The sequence below is a fragment of the Orbicella franksi genome, chromosome 4 (assembly GCF_964199315.1).
Source record: "Orbicella franksi chromosome 4, jaOrbFran1.1, whole genome shotgun sequence".
Lineage (NCBI taxonomy): Eukaryota > Metazoa > Cnidaria > Anthozoa > Scleractinia > Merulinidae > Orbicella > Orbicella franksi.
Window position 1 is genome coordinate 25,952,301 of NC_138148.1, and position 18,301 is coordinate 25,970,601.

An 18,301-nucleotide genomic window follows, 5' to 3' on the forward strand; every position below is an offset into this window, starting at 1 on the left:
GAATTGTTTCCTTTGTCCACGCTCTTGGGAAGTAAATTAACATTTTTGTAATTGACTGAGTCTGGCGGGCTGCCATCATGGAAGTTAAATGAAACGGGATTGATTGACTTAGAGCAAGTTCTAGACAGTCATGTTCATAAAGTCTTTAGAGGAGTTTGGTAGTGAGGTTTAGAAAGAAATGAAGGCAACAATGTCAACAAAAATATTTTTTTCTTGTATATTTCAGTCATGGCGGAAAGTCAAGTCAAATCACGTGAGGCAAGAGCGGATTTTGATGAAGATGTTTTAGAAGGTGAGAAGAAAAAACCTCCAGGAAAAAATTCACAAGAAATGAAACATTTGACATCTGTTTCAATGCTCGGCTGGTTTAAAACTATCAAATACTACAAAGGAAACTACGTGGTTTTAAAATAGTCGTGAAACTTGAAGCGCGATGTTATTGATAGTGTCTACTTTGTAGACTGTGGAAATCTAATGTCATTCCCTATAACTTAGTTGATAAGCCGAAATAACTAATTTAGCAGGCTTGGATGCCCTTAATACCTGGGAACAGTGAAACAACGAAATATATGCTTAAGAGTCACTGACTGAAAATATCGAGAATGGCTGGCCAGGTTGGAACAATCGAAAATCCTGACACTTTGCCTAAAGAACGCTTTTAGGGAGCCACTTTCGAAAATATTATTACGATTTTCTTAGAATTTAAAGTCTTCGAGAAATTCGCAAAAAACGAAAATATAGCTTTTTGCCTCATTAAATATGCAAAAAATTTCTGGAAAATTGACAAAGTTCTCGGTATTCGCATTGAAACAATTTACAAAACTAGAACTCAGGGTAAACTTAGCATAAGAGCTTTAAGTTTCTTCTATCTATCAATAGGAAGTTTTAAATTTTTCAAGCATTTTGAAGGATTCCGTCGACCGTTGAAGAATTGCCTTCTAAAGCCCCTATGAAAACGGCAAAAATTGCGTAGTTTTTACGGGCTTAAAACCCATCTTGGTATGTCCGATATGGAACTAAAACAAGTACTGTGCAAAAGAGTGTCGTTTCTACTATAATAATATGGAAAAAAATTTCTGGGCAATCGAGGTTCACACAGGTAAAATGCAAAAGTTCGCGACAGTTTCTTCTCAGATTGGCATAATGCGGTATGTTCAAAGAACTCTATTGTTGAGCACCCTGGTCTGTTTTTGTTCCATCTGTGGGCCTTGCTTTGTGGGATATATACAAAAAGAGAGTTGATCCATGTCGTTATTACAACATTGTTTAATTATTTCACGCAAGGTACATAAAACTGCAGACAAAGGCCAAAATATAAGTTCAAACACGCTACATGTATTACGTGACTGGCGTCACGTAATATTTATTTTCAGTTAGTTCCAATTGGAATTACTAGATTATTGAGGTTTAGACACTTGCTTATAATAGAGACATAGCAGGGTTTGTCTTTCCCGTTGATATACACTCGATTAGCCCGCAAATATTCGAAAGGAGACTGGTCTTTTAAAGTAAATTCTAACATGTGTCTCGATTTTGATCTTGATGGAAAACGACCAATTAAATACACGAAATGAAACGAAGAGGTTTTATTAACGTGATCCAGCCAGACCAAGGAAGCAAGTTTTCTTCAAAAACTAGAGTAAGACTGTTTGAAATCGAGACTCATATAAAAATAACGGGGGTGCTCGTCGTACATTTTCGGGGTTAATCTTCAAAAGGTCCACCGCCAGAGCTTTTGCGGTACCTTTTACGGGGATTGAGACGAAAAATATGACAGGGGGTGATGTGTTATGCAAACGGTTGTCAGTTTAACCATCGATTTTTCCTCTTTCTTTATTATTTGGAAACTATTAAGGCGAAGTAATTGAAGGCACCAACAACGACAAAACAACACAGTTAGAAATATATCGAGTAGTCATTCTATGAAGAGACTTTTCAATTTTCGTCAATTATGCAAAAAAGTTCACCTAGCCTTAAAAACGTTTGTGTCTGCTGGCGCGCGTTCTTACTGCCCAGATTTTTTGTTCCAAATACTGATTGAAGAAGACCAAAAGTTAATCAAAGTATTTATTTCTACCCGATATTGGGCAAACTAAAACGACTTTTAAGCCCGTAAAATTACGCAATTTTTGACGTTTCCATAGGGGCTTGAATTCTTCGACAGCCGACGGAACCCCTCAAAATTTAATTTAATATAAAGTTTTCAATATGCTTAGTTTATCCCATGTTCTAGTCTTGTAAATTTTTTCAATGCGAATACCGAGAACTTCGACTCAAGCGCGGCAGTAGCACGACGTTTGAAACCATGCATTCACTCAGTTCGGCAGGCTGTATTAAAGTCAGCGCGACTACTTATAGCACGGCAGGCCTAATGCCGTTCCGCACGGCAGTAGCGCGACTTGGCTTCGAACGGCGTGCCGAACTGCCATGCACGTGCCATGCACGTGCCGAACTGAAACAGGGACGGCGGAGCCGGGGTAGGGGATTAAGCCCCTCCCCTCCCCCCCTCCCCCACTTTTTACCACCATGACAGTTTATTTTGTTTTAGTATGAGGTACAAATGAAGAAATAACAAGGAAAAGAAAACGAAAAAAGTCTAGTTGACTACAGTACACCAAGAATTCACAAAGCTACAACCTCGTAGCAAATCTGTAAGAAGCTTTTCGTGTTTACATAGTTTTAACCTTTCCGCAGCGTGCACTTCCTTCCTACACACGGCGGGGGGGGGTGTTCATCCACTAGGTTGATTTTCTCAAGAACTACACCATGGAGAATGTCAAAAATACCATTTCCGAGCCCCTAGACTTAAAAAGGTTTTTGGGAGGGGAGAATGCCCCTAGATCCCTCTACAAACTTGCGCCGGCACCGCTCGTTTTCAAGCCCCGCACCCTCCGCCCCCCCCCCCCCCCCCTCCCCCTTTCTTTCACTTGAAAAAAGACTCCGCCGTCCCTGTGAATTCATATCCTGCTGCATCAGCTGCACTTGCTTTCTAGCATTTAAAACGGTCTTCAGCAAAGCAAACTTCTTCCGATCTTCTGCGCGAATGAATTAAATTCGGCCTTTGAATCTTTCATAGCTTTTTGTCATGCCACTGCCGGGCCAAATTTATTTGAGTTCGGCACAGCAGAAGCACGACGTTTGGACTGGGCCGAATTCCAACCGAGGTCAGATCGCGGGATAGACATCAAACAGTCTTACTCTATTTTTCAAGAAAGCCTGCTTCCCTGGCCTAGCTGGATCACGTTAATAAAGCCTCTTCGTTTCATTTAGTGCTTCTGATTAATCCGTTTTCCATGAAGATCAAAATCGACACACAATCGTTAAAAAATACTTTAAAAGACCAGTCTCCTTTCGAGTATTTGCAGACTAATCGAGTGTATATAAACGGGAAAGACAAACCCTGCTATGTCTCTATTATAAGCAAGTGTCTAAACCTCAATAATCTAGTAATTCCAATTGGAGCTAACTGAAAATAAATATTACGTGACGCCAGTCACGTAATACATGTAGCGTGTTTGAACTTATATTTTGGCGTTTGTCTGTAGTTTTATGTACCTTGCGTGAAATAATGAAACAATGTTGTAATAACGACATGGATCAACTGTCTTTTAGAAGGCAATTCTTCAACGGTCGACGGAATCCTTCAAAACGCTTAAAAAATTTAGAACTTCCTATTGTTAGATAGAAGAAAAGTAAAGCCCTTATGCTAAGTTTACCCCGAGTTCTAATTTTGTAAATTGTTTCAATGCGAATACCGAGAACTTTGTCAATTTTCCAGAAATTTTTTGCATATTTAATGAGGCAAAAAGCTATATTTTCGTTTTTTGCGAATTTCTCGAAGACTTTAAATTCTAAGAAAGTCGTAATAATATTCTCGAAAGTGGCTCCCTAAAAGCGTTCTTTAGGCAAAGTGTCAGGATTTTCGATTTTTCCATCCTGGCCAGCCATTCTCGATATTTTCAGTCAGTGACTCTTAAGATGTAATGATGCGAAACAAGACAAAAGACAGATCCGAGACCTTGTTTTTTAGAACTTAACCATTATTTTGTTGTGTCAGTTTTGCAGTGTTATTTGTTATTAATTGTCATTAATTTTTATTCTATTGTAAATTATTGTTTATTAGTTAGGAAATTGAGCCTTTTTTAATTGAGTATCAAAAATCAAAGTAATCATTCCAGCCAGTCATTGACAGGACACGGAGAATCTAGTAAACCAATCAAAACTTGAAACACATGCAGTTGAAGCGAAGGGCAGGAAAACGTGTGCGAGCGAATAAGAAAAAGTGGCGCGAGTTTTTTAAGCCAATCGTGTGGTGCAGTGATGCAAAACCAACTAATTTTGGACACTCAAGAAAAACCGCTCTAAATAGTTTTTAAAATAAAAAAGTGAAGTTTCTTTTCCCGACATATTGTCAGTCATAGCGCAAGGCCCAGCTCCAGGCCCAGGTCCCTCTGATGAAAAACTTGATTATGATGATGCTACTCTCAAAGGTGAGAAAAATAACTGCCAATAAGTTTATTATCTATACAATATTAATTTCACACCAAATGGAACCTGTTTGGTTAGTTTTTAGCCTGGGCGACGCGCCCAGCCCCGCGGTCAGCAGATGGGTCGCCGGAGGAAACTCTGGGGTAACAAAAAAAAAGTTTTTATTGGCCGTTGACGAAATCAAACGAGCTGGCCATATTGCCGAAGTAAAGCCGAAGTGTACCAAAAAGGTACGATTAAGCATTAACTGTACCTTAATTCGACCAAAAAGCTGACCATATCAGGTCAGTGACTTTTTGTTTATTTTTTCTTTCAAAAAAGAATATATCATTACCCGCCTGGTTCAGATGCATAGCTTCTCCAAGCTTCAAAGAACTGTTCGCTTTCACCTATCTTTTCTTCCAGTACATAATAGGGTAACAAGACTGAGGTATCCTGAAGGGCTTCTTGATTACTTTCATAATGATATTAAGTTTAAAATGATAACTACTGCAATGCAAAGTGACAACCACAGACCGAAAAAAAAAGACTTGAGAAAGTTTCGAATGCCATTTGATTCAGACGTGGTTTTCAGATGAAGAGAAGGCAACTGCAATTCAGTCTAACTATAAAATCTACTAATACATCATTTTAGCTGCGCATAGCTGTGTTACTTTGTAAGAAAATAAAGAACGTAGTTAGTTAGGCCATTACGCACCTGGTGGAACAAAGGGCGGTTACAATGCTGCGCCAGCGGACTCTGTTCGCGGCTGTTCGTTTTGCCGTATTCCGGGTGATGTTGGCTTCTTTGAGTTCCTATTCGACTGACCTCCTCCAGGTTTTCACTGGTCTAGCTTTCTACCTTCCTTTTACCCTGGCGATTCCATTCTAGAGTCAGGTTGTGTCATATGTTGGTTTCCTCGATGTGTGGCCAATCCAATTCCATTTGCACCTGGCGATCTCTACTGGAATACAGTCTTGCTTTGTTCTTGCCCAAAGTTCCCTGTCGCTAATTTTCTCTGGCCAGTATATCTTAATGATCCTTCTCAGACATTGATAAGTGAAGATTTGCAGCTTCTTTGATATGGATCTTGTGACTCTCCAGATCTGTAGAAGAACTGACTTTACATTGGTAGTAAAGATTCGTAGCTTGGATTTTGTGGATATTGATGTTGAGTTCCACACTGGTCTTGGGGTATTAAAGGCCTGCCTGGCTTTGCCTATCCTGCTTTTTACATCTTCATCCGCTCCTCCGTCTGATGTGACGATACTCCCTAAATACGTAAAGCTCTGAACGTCCTCCAGTTCCTCATCTTTCAGCTTGATCTCCCGCTGTTTGCTGTTGGCTGTCATGACTTTGGTCTTTTCTTTGCTGATCCTCAGGCCCATTTTCTCTGCACCCTGTGCCGGATGGTCACTCGTAGTTTGCATATGTTGCAGTTTTTGGGATAAATGACATTTGTCATCTGTATAGTCCAGGTCATGGAGTTGAATCGTAAGTGTCCATTGTATACCCGTTTTACACTGACTCTCTACCTCTCCCATAATCGAGTCCTTGACCATTATGGAGATCATTGGTGGCAGTAAGCAGCCTTGACAGACTCCTGTGTTTATCTCAAATGGTTCTGATAGTTTCCCGTTGTGAACGACTTGACAGGACGAGGCTTCATATAGCTCCTGAATCAACTTAATAAACTTTTGTCAAACTCCATAGTGACCCATGCGTTGCCAGATGATGTTCCTGTCGACTCTGTCGAAAGCTTTTTCGAAGTCGTTAAAGTTCTTGCATAGCGGAGTCTGCCATTCTGTAGATTGTTCGATGATTATCCTCAAGGATGCAATATATACAAAAGCAAACAATTGTCAAATACTTGTGAAATGATCGTGGCTAGTCTGATGCGGCGTTTCGTCTCGGCCAAGAGACTCTTCAGAGGCCTTTAGAATTCATAGGCAAACTCGTTGAGCATCCCACCCAAAGTCCCGTTCGCAAATTCTTGATGTTGATTGTCTGACCCTCTATCGCAGAAGGATTCCCAACCGTGCGTTCACGAATTAAATTTTTGCAAAAGAAAACAATTGTCAAATACTTGTGAAATGTTCGTGGCTAGTCTGACGCGGCGTTTCGTCTCGGCCAAGAGACTCTTCAGAGGCCTTTAGAATTCATAGGCAAACTCGTTGAGCGTCACACCCAAAGTCCCGTTCGCAAATTTTGGATGTTGAGAGTCTGGCTCTCTATCGCAGGAGGATTCCCAACCGTACGTTCACGAATTAAATTTATACAAAAGCAAACAACTGTCAAATACTTGTGAAATGTTTGTGGCTAGTCTGACGCGGATGCAATATGATCGGTGAAATATTTGTCTTTTCTAAACCCTGCCTGCTCACAACGTAGCTTGTGATCTAGGGCATGCTTCAGCCTCGCTAGAATAATGTTGCAGAAAACCTTACTGGGAATTGAGAGGAGCATGATTCCTCTCCAGTTCTAGCAGAGCCCAAGATCCCCTTTTTTGGGCAGCTTGACAAGGTAACCATTCTTCCATTTCGATAGAACGGTCTTCATTTCCCAGGGTATAACATGGCTTTTGTAGTTTTTGGGTCTACTTTAAGAGCTTCAAGGGGGATGCCATCTGGACCTGCCGCTTTCCCATTCTTCAGCTGCTTCAGCGCTCGCTCAATTTCTGCTTTAGATGGTGGGTTGACATAAATGTTGAGTAGAGGCCCTTCATTAGCAGTGATGTTTGGCATTTCTGTGGGAGGTGGTCTATTCAAAATGTCTCGGAAATGTTCCACCTACCTTGTCCTTTGTTCTTGCTCTGTAGTGATGGTAACGCCTTCCTTGCTCTTAACTGGCTTTGACTGTCTGCTTCTCTTTCCTGACATTGTCCTAGCTATGTCATACGGCTTTTTCACGTTTCGCTGTCCTGCTGCAGTTTTTGCTTCCGTGGCAAGAGTATTGAAGAACTCCTTCTTGTCTTTCTTTGCACTTTGCTACGTCATTGTTGAGTTGCCGGTACATTGAAGTTAGGCTGCTCTTCTTAGCTTGCTCGTTCCATCTACCCATTTCGACTTTCACGCGTTTCCTCTGTGTGATCAGATTTTATGTCTCTACCCTCTGGTTTCATTTCCTTTTGCCCAGGACTTCATCGCAGGCCTCCTGCCTGGTGTGTTTCAGTGCTGCCCAGTGACTGTCTACATCTTCTTCCACAAATTCAAGGGCTCAATACCTGTTTTTTACTGAGCAACTGAATGGTTCTGCTATCTCTTTGTTCTCCAGGTTTTCGGTGTTGTATTTGTAGTGTGATCTACTTCTGTGCCCTAAGTTTAACTTTAAGGGTCTCTAGCAGGAGATGGTGGTCAGAAGCAACACCCGTCCCTCTCTTGACTCTCGAATCCATAAAGCTTCTCCTCCACTTTCTGCCAATTGCAATACGGTCAGTTCGGTTGGATGATGTACCATCAGGAGAGATCCATGTAGCTTTATGGATGGCTTTGTGGGGGAAACGCTGCCACAAATGACTAGGTAGTTGAAAGCAAATAGGTTGGCAAGCCGTTTTCCATTATCATTTATGCAGCCTAATCCATGGCGCCCCGTGATCCTCTCTCTGCCAGCGTTAACTAAGCCAATTTTGGCTTTAAGATTCCCAGTGAGAATTATGATGTCCCGTCGAGGTGTGTGATTTAAACCACCTTGGAGACTTCCATAGAATTCTTGTTTTATCTCATCAGCAGTGTCATTGGTTGGTGCAGAGCAGTTTATGAGGTTGACCTTTCTGCCCTTAGAGTTGAATCGTGCAGTGATGATCCTCGGTGACACAAGAACCCACTAAGGCTTTTGCTGCTGACTTGCTCATCATAAAAGCCACTCCTTCTGTGTGCGCATGCTGTTCATTCCCATGTCTGGAGTACACCACCTGCTCTCCTGTTGCTATTGTTGTGCAGCCAGATCTATTCAATATGCTTTCGCAGATTCCTAACACTGCAATGTCATAGCGGCGCATTTCTTTTGCCACTTGTGCAAAATTCAGAATTCATAGAATTCTTACTTGTCTCGTCCGGGGTACTGACGTTCCAGATCCCAATCCTTGTTGTAGCCCTCATCGTGAGAAGAGGTTTCGGCCATCCGGCTCCCGGCAGGGTTTCACCAAATGGTGTTATATAGCTCTCGGAAGAGATCTCTCCACGAGTCCGGCTGGTCATACTCAGTATTGTCTCCGTTTCTGTAATCGTTTCTATTCACTAGTGGGTGATTGGCCCAGTTAGCTTCACCAGGGTCAACATTAGCCAGCACGTTTCAGGGTTGATCCAAGCAGGCCTTCACGACTACCGTAGCGGCTCGCGAAGATTAACCTCCCACCATACATCACCCTGCCTAGCAATCCCTACTTTGCCTGTTTCCACCTCCTACGACGTGGACGTGGAGATTGGACTTTAGGAGGCAAAAATAAAAGTAAAGAAAAACGTAAACGTAAAGGAAACAAATTATTTAATGTACTGTACAAAATATGTTACTAATGAAATCAGTTTTGCTTTTTCAGCGATAGCAGAGGTGTACAGCAGCAGGGCAACAGCTTATTACCGTCTCGGTAAGATCTTGATCTTGTAATTATCCACCAATCAAAAATAATTGTTGCTTTCTTTGCGTTCAGCAGATGATATTGGCAAAGTAACTTTCCGGGGACAACTATCAGCTCATAGAAATGAACGAGAAATAGATGCTTAAGAGCCATTGCCTGTAAATATGGAGAATCCGACGACAGGTCGGAAAATTCGGATTTTCTTTTATTGCGTCAAAAAGACTCTTTTGGTGAACTATTTTCAGAAATATACTTTCCAAGTTCCAGCGAGTTCACATTTTTGTGAAATCTTGGAAAGTTCGAAATACCGCACAATTAACCAAAATGGCCGATGACATTTATCCAAAATTGCACATTTTCAACAGGCCAGTACAGAAAGAAGGAAACTTGCCTGGATTTCATATTCACACAGTTTGTAATTTATACTTTGATCATTCTTCTCAGCTAAACGTTATCTTGAAGTAAATACGTTTTGTCTACTTCTCGTCCGTTTGAAAAATACAACTATCGCAATTTAATTTGCATGTAAAATTTCAACTGATTTTAGAGGGTCATAACTCTTCTAGTATACAAATTTCTTGACAAATAAAAAGTTCTAAAGAAAGAGCTATGCTATGGATATACCATGTCTAAATGGCTAGTTTGGCCCGTGAAAATTAAGCTCGCTAGATGAAAAACTGTAGAGGGTATTTTGACCAATTGCGCCATTCTTAGAGGACCGAGCTAAAAATTTAACTTCGATTTTGCATTCATCTTTATGAGCATAACTCGACATGTTTCATTACACAAATTGTTGTTTGACATTGTGTATCACACATGTAGGCAATAATTTAAATCATACCTCTGAAATGGCCTCGGTTAGAGGGAAAAGTCCCGTAGAAATCTGCGTGATAAGACGACTTGACTCTTGTGACGGCCCATAAGGTTTCACAATCCAAAATCGCCGTAAATTTGACAGCTAAAACCAAGAAACGTTCGCTACTTTTTTCAGTTGGCCATTTTTCCTTTGTATCTTTTCCTAAAACAATGTGGAGGAAAAATTTCAAATGCAGCGGTTTAAAACTGTGCTGTGACTGGTCAGCCAGTGAGTTCGATATGTTGTCGTGGTGAATTGCATGGCGTGACACCGTGACAAAGAGAACAATAGGGAATGATGACAATAATGTTGTGTACACAAACGTTACATGTACCGTGTGTCTCGTTCCGAGCAAACGGTTCTATTAATCGTTGCAGTCGGGATTGGTTCCCCTTTTTTATCGTAAAAAGAGAGAACTAATTACAAGAGATAACCAAGGAAGAAGAAACGATGCCTTTTCTCCATTTAATTATGCGCTAAAGGTGCTGAAGGTTTGAATGCAGGACTACCGTTCCACCTTGAAGGCTGACATTTTGCCAAAATCGTCTGTTTGGGCGGCTGATTTCTAGAGGACTGTGCCATCTATAACCAAGGCTTATTCTAAGGTATTATTTAACGTACTGCTTAAGTGTACAATACACGATGTCTACGATTAATTTGTGTTATGAAACATGTCGAATTATGTTTAGAGAGATGACCTCAAAATCGAAGTTCTTGCTCGTTCGTTCAAAAATGGCGCAATTGGTCGAAATACCCTTCATCTAGCGAGCTTAATTTTCACGGCCCAAACTAGCCATTTAGATATGGTTTACCCATAGCATAGCTCTTGTTTTCGAACATTTTATTTGTTGAGAGATTTGCATACTAGAAGAGTTATGACCCTCTAAAATCAGTTGAAATTTTACATGTAAATTAAATTGCGATAGTTGTATTTTTCAAACGGCCAAGAAATAGACAAAACGTATTTACTTCAAGATGACGTTTAGCTGAGAAGAATGATCAAAGTATAAATTACAGACTGTGTGAATATGAAATCCAGGCAAGTTTCCTTCTTTCTGTACTGGCCTGTTGAAAATGTGTAATTTTGCATGAATTTCATCGGCCATTTTGGCTCATTGTGCGGTGTTTCGAACTTTTCTAGATTTCACAAAAATGTGAACTTGCTGGAACTTTGAAAGTATATTTCTGAAAATAGTTCACCAAAAGGGTCTTTTTGACGCAATAAAAGAAAATCCGAATTTTCTGACCTGTCGTCGGGTTCTCCACATTTACTGGCAATGGCTCTTAATTGTCTTTATGTTCACCAGTAAATTTTCTGTTATTTTCCGCCTTGGTATTTTTCGCAAAGGTTTTCCTTTTTTGGGTGAAACGAAACTTGTATGTATAGATACAATTCTTAATGTCAAATATTGACCTGCAAAAACGCCGTAAAAATATGAGGAGTGTCTTCTCTTTACAATCTCAAACCTCTTCACGCTCGATTAATTGTTATTTTACCGTATCGTAGTTCATTGCAGTTTTCAGAAAGCTACTTCTTCGTGCTATCCTCAAACAGAAAATCAACCCGGAGATATAAACTATTTTACTTCATCTAAAAAATGAAATAGGAATTTGCATTTCATGAGCTACTACTCTGAACAGGCACTATCGACTGATATTCACCCATGGTTATACTATCACCTGATAGTGCCCGCGTAAGATCATATTGCGTGATCGGAAGCATCGTTCCAGTTTTACTCTTCCTCGGCGATAAACCTGATTAAAACGCTTACAGCTTTATTTTGCAATGTACGGTGTTCGTTCCCATCACCCGAAGATTCGAACTCTCCAGAACACGTTCTTGAATGTTTAAGTTATCGGAAGTCAACTATAGTTCGACGATCAAAACAGATCACTTCCGTGTCCCTAGATTGAGTCTAAACACATAAAGAAAACATGCTCTTTTATACCTCTGGAGCCTCGTGAGCTTTTATTGTATTTACTTATTCGCCACTTCTTGCTTTCCTGTGCATGAAATGTTTTTTTCTTAATTCTATAAATCAGGGGATTTTCGCGAGGCCCTAAATGATGCAACTGCTGCCGTCAAGTTGGACCAGACTTCGATTAAAGCTATAAAAACAGGTAAAATCCTTGACTCGACTGATTTATAAACATGAAGCCGACAGCTATCGAACAGAAATCTTCAACTGCAAATGACACTAATCTCTTTTTAATGATATTCCCCCGCATGAGCCTCGATTACAAGCTATTTTCAGTCCAATACTAGATTACGAATATGGCTTTTTACAAGAATGAATCAGGTTTTATATGTTTCCTTCTGTGCATTGTAAATAGTATTTTTTTGACCTGATATTAAATAATTTATTGTAGGAGCAAGTGCTTGTGAGCATCTACATTGTTATGGAGACGCCATATCGTGGTGTGAGAAGGGATTAGCAGTATCCTTTATAACATCAATTATTCATGTTCTTTGCCAGCTGTAAAGGGAAATACCATGTTACCTTTAGGGATTCTAATGAAAGTTGTGAAAGGAGAAATTACAAAAAGCCGTGTTCTTTCTGCCTTATATAGATGCCGCTAAAATCCCGCTAAGCATAATAACTGGGCTTCAAGAAGCCCAGTAGCTGTGGGTATGGTAGCTTTACGCTATTTACAAAAGTCACAATGCTTTCAAATTAAATGTAATTGCAAAAACCAAAGGCGGGCTTCTATCAAAGTCCTTCTGCATTGTACAGTCTTGGGAGTATGAGTTGTTACTTTAAGGGGCAACTTGATTGAAATACTTAATATGAGGAGAAACGGGTACCCCAGTCTCCGACTTAAAGGAAGAATCGTTTCAGGAAAGAATACAGAGTTTGAAATCCAATTTCTATGTGCTCAGTTGCTTGCTTCCTGCGGTAAAAATTATGACTTCGCACTCTGACTTACACCTGAGGTCAAATCCCTTTATACTGTTACGAACCAAATTCTCATACAAGTTGCCTACAAACAATAGCCTTTGATTCTTACAGCACGAAATGAGTCAGGCATTTATTTACTGGGCCGTGTACAGCATTTTTCAACTGTTAGGTGTGCTAGTTTACATTAATTTCTACCCGCCCACGTTACTTACCAATTTTTAGTTTTACATAGCAATATATAGATTAGTTTTTCGTAAAGCTATCTAAGGCCTTATGCCTGGGCTGTCTCGTGTTACTTGTGCGAAGAAATCCACTGCCAAACCAAGCAAGTGTAATGCAAGCGTAGGATACATTTTCACTTCCGTTAACTTTACTAAAGAAATTCGATATGACCTGATTCGACCCTTATTGCTGTGATTTACTCTCGGAAAGTATGCATTATATGATGGTTTTTAATCGGCTCATTGCGATCCCTAGATTTTCCTTATGTTAGGGAAGCATGTCGTTTTTTTACAACCCTTTGTCAACAAGGTTTTTTGAAACAGATTGTCGCACAGTTTAGAATTCCATGTATTACTTTTCAGGGACGTTTACGCGGCTCTGTATTTAAGACAGGTTAAGCTTAAATCTGTTGTTTGTTGCTTTATTTCATGGATTGAAATGATACTGATATCAGAGGAATCAAAAACCAGTCAGCGAGAATAAGTTCCGGGTATATCGCGAATTGCTTTAAAGTTTAGACTGTGTACATCCAGATGTATACAGGCTACTCCCATGCTAAGCCTGAAATGTAAAATAACAGATATGTAAAGGTTACATTTCCAGAAGCATTACGAAGCCCATTCGATCTGGTCTGGTGCCCTGATCTGACCCATAGTGGTATATATACAGGGAGAGACCTAGCAATTAGTTTCTGTGAGTTACACCTGTTTGCTTATTCGCAGAAAATGCCCCTTAGAGGTTAGTTTTTAATCTACTCATAATCACCCTTGGTTTTTTGTGCATGAGTGAAACCCGTCACTTCAACATTTTCAGCCTGTTATTTGTCGCCAAATTTAATTTAAGCGCATGCTAATTGCGTGAAGCGAGGGCTCGGACACTAACAGAATAAGATGCTGAAAACGGCCTGTCACAAATAGCTACAAATGCTTGAGTAGTCTCCACGGCCTTCACCCCAGTCCTCGCGAAAATTAAAAAAAAAAAAATAAGGTGTCTGGAATCTGTACAGTGTGGTTGAAACTCGTATTTCCAAAATCAATAGCGCCAAACGTCGTCAATTCATCGTCGGTTCTATACCTGTCTTTCGGAACCAAAATGTATTAACCCGCAAGTTGCCTGAACAATATCCATCTACCTATCTATCTACCGCCCTTCACAGGAATCTCACATTAGGAAACGCAAAGAATGGTTACACACGAATATCCTCGTGTCCACGCGACTCTGGTCACGTGGACACGAGGATTTGGAGTTGAGCGAGGTCTTGAAAATGCTGAAATTTTATGCAAAGTTTGAAGTTGTACCACAAAAACAGTTTCTGTCAATCGTTGCGAATCACTTGAAATCAGGCTTTTATACCGTAAATTAAATAGCAGAAAGCGAGGAAATTCATTAGGTGTATCCCATAGAAACTCTCTCAAATGCACCAACGATCAGAGAGGTAAACTCGACTGAAATTAACTCATTTTTAAGTGAAAATAGTAGGTCAAGAAAAACACAAGATGACACGCCATTACCGTGGCGAGCTACAAACAACCAAACAACTCTCACAAATAAAGCACATGTTTGGATTTACTTACAGTGACTTTCCTTGCCACTTTCAAGTGAATAGAGATAACCTTGTGGGGATTAATCGTCGATGGAAGTGTAAAAAGGGCAAAGGTTGACGATTACCGCTACTTCACTCACGAAACTTGATCTACACGACGAAAACAACCGATATGAAAACAACACCGAGACCGTGGTCAAAGATAGGAAAATCCGGACCGCGTTTAGAAATGAATCAATCGTGTCCTCTTGGGAAAAAAATAACAAAAATATAAATATAATTAATTAACCGAATTTCTGAGAATGTATAACAACAGCCTCCACTGGGCGCGAAAATATATGATGGATTATAAATGTCAACATATTTTAATTATGTCATGTACCTTAACCCTAAGCAGATTGACAAGACTAACAAGACATTACTAGATTTACGAGCCAGGTGTGTTGGAGATCGATTTAAATCACCAGAAGCAAAGAGTAATCCCGGAACTCACTCTGTGAAAGGCCAGGTAAGTAATGCTACAGGAAAATATACTCTCGGCTTTAAAGGGGAGATTAGATAACGCCGGACTTGATATGTTGTTCAAAAAAACCTCTCGTGCAAAAACGCGCGGTGAAAGACATACTTCTATTACTCACTAGAAGCAAAGAGCTAGCACGAGCTTTTAATGTAACAATGACTCGAGCAAAGATGATTTACATTTTGAGAATTAAAATAAGACGAAATAGAAAACATTATCTTTTTGTTTGTATCCGGTTTCTCTATAAATATACAAGCATTCTATCACTAATGCTGTTCTCTTATTGACTACGCTACTTAATATCTATTCTATTGTAGAGTGCGAGTACTCTCGCAGCATATGGTTGCTAACAAAATGGCGGCCACTTCTTTACGTTTTCGAAGTGTCTGTGAAAAGAACTTAGCTAAAGTTTTTCAACAACTTGTAGATTTATACTCAAACAATTAGAGTATTCGCTCTCGATTTGTATGCGTGATAGCTGAGTTGGGCTGACCCCTCGTCATCTAGCACGTGATAGAAATATCGAGCTCATGATGTGATTGTCAAGTGGAAACGCAACAAACTTAGGATATGCTTATGCTTATGTCAAGTGAAAACGCGCTGTTGAAAGCATAAGCATGTGCATAAACATCGTCCGCCATCTTTTTTTACTGTATCGAGGAGATATAGAATGGAAACTAAAGGGAAATTATCTATTCTGCGATACGGACGTGCTCGTTTTTACGTCAATTTGTCAATTTGGAAATGCGATAAGGCATTAGACTTCAAAGAAAGCCATCGCAATCCAAGGGCAAAACTAATACACTTTGTTTTTTTTTTATTTATTTATTTATTTTATTATGTTTGCTAACACTTTTGATCACTTAACAATACTTTTGCTGCTACTTTACAATAAAACAATAACATAAATGCTACATTCACTACTTAAAATACAACAGAGCTATTAACACAACTTGCCGTACAAGACAGCTTCTTTGCCCTACTTACTTTTAACAATTATATAAAAGAACTTTATATTCGTAACAGCAATACATGTATTTTTTAAATTGCATATCCTTTAATTAATCTTACAATTATTCTAGCAATTATCACCCTTTTCTTTAAAACGACATATCCTTGTATTAGTCTAATGCCTTTTAAAAGCATTAACAGGACAGAAAATGTGAAGAAACATCATAAAAGAATACCAAAAACTTGATTTACTATTCTAAACTGGTAATTTACTTTTGTAATAAATTCAATCCAGGCAGGATACCTTTCATTTACCTTGTGGTAATGTAGATAATAGTTAGCATATAATAAACATAGATTCAATTTCCTAACATTGTTATTATCATTTCCAAACGCCTTACCAAACAATACTTCGTAGTTTCTCGGGGATATTGAGGTGTTATGCATCTCATTGAACCAGTTCAATAGCCGATTGTGAAAAGAAGTTGTCGCGCTGCAGTCTTGAAATGTATGAAGAACTGAGTCAGGCTCACCACAGTGAAAACATCTATTATTGTGTGTAATTCCATAGAGAGTAAGCTCTTTCTTCGTATCCGCAATGCGATGGATTAGCTTAAAGTAAAATTCTCTGACTTGATTCTCTTTACAAATAGCCTTGAAAAAATGAATGAATAAATGAATGACTTTATTAAAGTGTCAATAGTATTTAGCTTAAAAAAGCTAATTGGGTATACTATTTACACAGGAAAATATACCTTAGCTACATAAAGTTAAAACTATTTACAATTTAATGAATAAAATTTAATGTATAAAATAAATAAATAAATAAATGAAATATATGAACTTAGTAAGATATAAAAAGCGTAAAAGATATAAAATATAAATATATCTGGATTTATGAAAACCGTGTTAAAGACTTTGTACCAAAATAGCGGGCATGTTTTTGGAAAATCGGTCAGATAGTGTACATAAATATGGCCATGTCGCACTGAGAGTGCTACCTACCTCGTGCACTGTTAACAGAGGCATACCATGCCTATCAAGCCTTTGAAGTCACTGTAAATGATTCGAACGAGCCAAACAAAGCTAAATTAGAGCTTAAATTGATCATTTGATTCGCGGCACTAATTTAGACAGGCTTACCTCTGCGATTTCACCTAAATGACCTCACTGTCTTTATTGTGGGTTAACTTAGTCAATCGTTGCGACAGGAGCATAGTAAGTAGTCGAATCGGTTATTTACTTCTATATTTCAGTGAAAAAGTAGCCCTTACGTGACATTTAATTTCAATAATTCTGTCTGGATTCGCAAAAACAAAGCCACAGAATTTGACTTGTCGCTGATAATCTTGATACAATTCTGTCCCAGCGCTAGCTTTTCATAAGACTTATCGTAGCTCAAATAAAAGGAAATAACTCTCCTGTATGCCTTTTGAGGCCAGGAAGACTAAATTCTTCGTCTTTTCGTTGAATCGTAAATTGTACAAGTTAATTAAGTGTGCTTTTAACATGAAATTGGAGTCTGAATCAACACGAACGTACAGATGTCAAAACCGCGGCAGAGAGCTGATCTATAGCTTTCTAAAACCTGCATCGTCCTAAATGGACTGAACAAGAGCTTCCTACATCAAGAATCGATTGAACTTCAAACAAACCAGGCCACTATTATGAGTTAGCAAACACTCAACATGTTGTCGTTACGTCAATTATCGCCCGGAAGCCACACAAATAAATTTCTTCCGCGCTAGCGAATCACAGACAGTTCTGATATTTAGCTGGGCCGAGAACGCCTAAAATTGATAAAACAAGGAACTTCTACTCTCGATCAGCGCTTGACCTAATGTTCTTCACTCTGCTCGTGGCCATGTTTTGCTCGCAAATAGCAATGTCCCGGATGGACTTAAATTTTGTCCAGCGGGGAATGCCATTTCCACACTTTAGTCTGGATATGGCAACAACTGGATACAACACTCTTAAGCTTCATCAAAGTTCAGAGCAAATAACGCCAACAGCAGCTACAAATGTCTTGTCCATTGCACGTCTAAGTTCTAAATTGAATGTTCTAAATGTAAATGCGATCGCCAGTCAATACCAGTGATGCAGTGATCACTGATTGGCCTTTCAGGTTAAATAAAGTCTTTTATTTATTTATTTATTTATTTATTTATTTATGTGGCTAAAGCCCTTTGCTGTCCAAAGCAAGGACAACATTATCACCACATTGCACGTCTAAGTTCTAAATTGAATGTTCTAAATGTAAATGCTGAT

At 39.3% G+C, this 18,301-nt stretch overlaps 1 protein-coding gene across 19 annotated transcripts in view; it reads left to right on the top strand.

The window, feature by feature from the left end:
* LOC145485104 (uncharacterized) overlaps positions 1 to 18,301 on the top strand; it is a 41,509-nt gene that overhangs the window by 16,717 nt on the left and 6,491 nt on the right. For 17 of the 19 annotated variants that reach the window (XM_081463761.1, XM_081463758.1, XM_081463760.1 and 14 more), the window contains 6 exons: positions 227 to 292; positions 4,416 to 4,490; positions 9,003 to 9,050; positions 11,941 to 12,018; positions 12,268 to 12,335; positions 14,960 to 15,070. In XM_081463761.1, coding sequence (XP_081319887.1) covers positions 229 to 292; positions 4,416 to 4,490; positions 9,003 to 9,050; positions 11,941 to 12,018; positions 12,268 to 12,335; positions 14,960 to 15,070 — 444 coding nt within the window. In that variant the 5' untranslated portion in view covers positions 227 to 228. The remainder of the gene's footprint in view (positions 1 to 226; positions 293 to 4,415; positions 4,491 to 9,002; positions 9,051 to 11,940; positions 12,019 to 12,267; positions 12,336 to 14,959; positions 15,071 to 18,301) is intronic. The other 2 variants (XM_081463776.1, XM_081463777.1) reach the window with 2 other exon arrangements.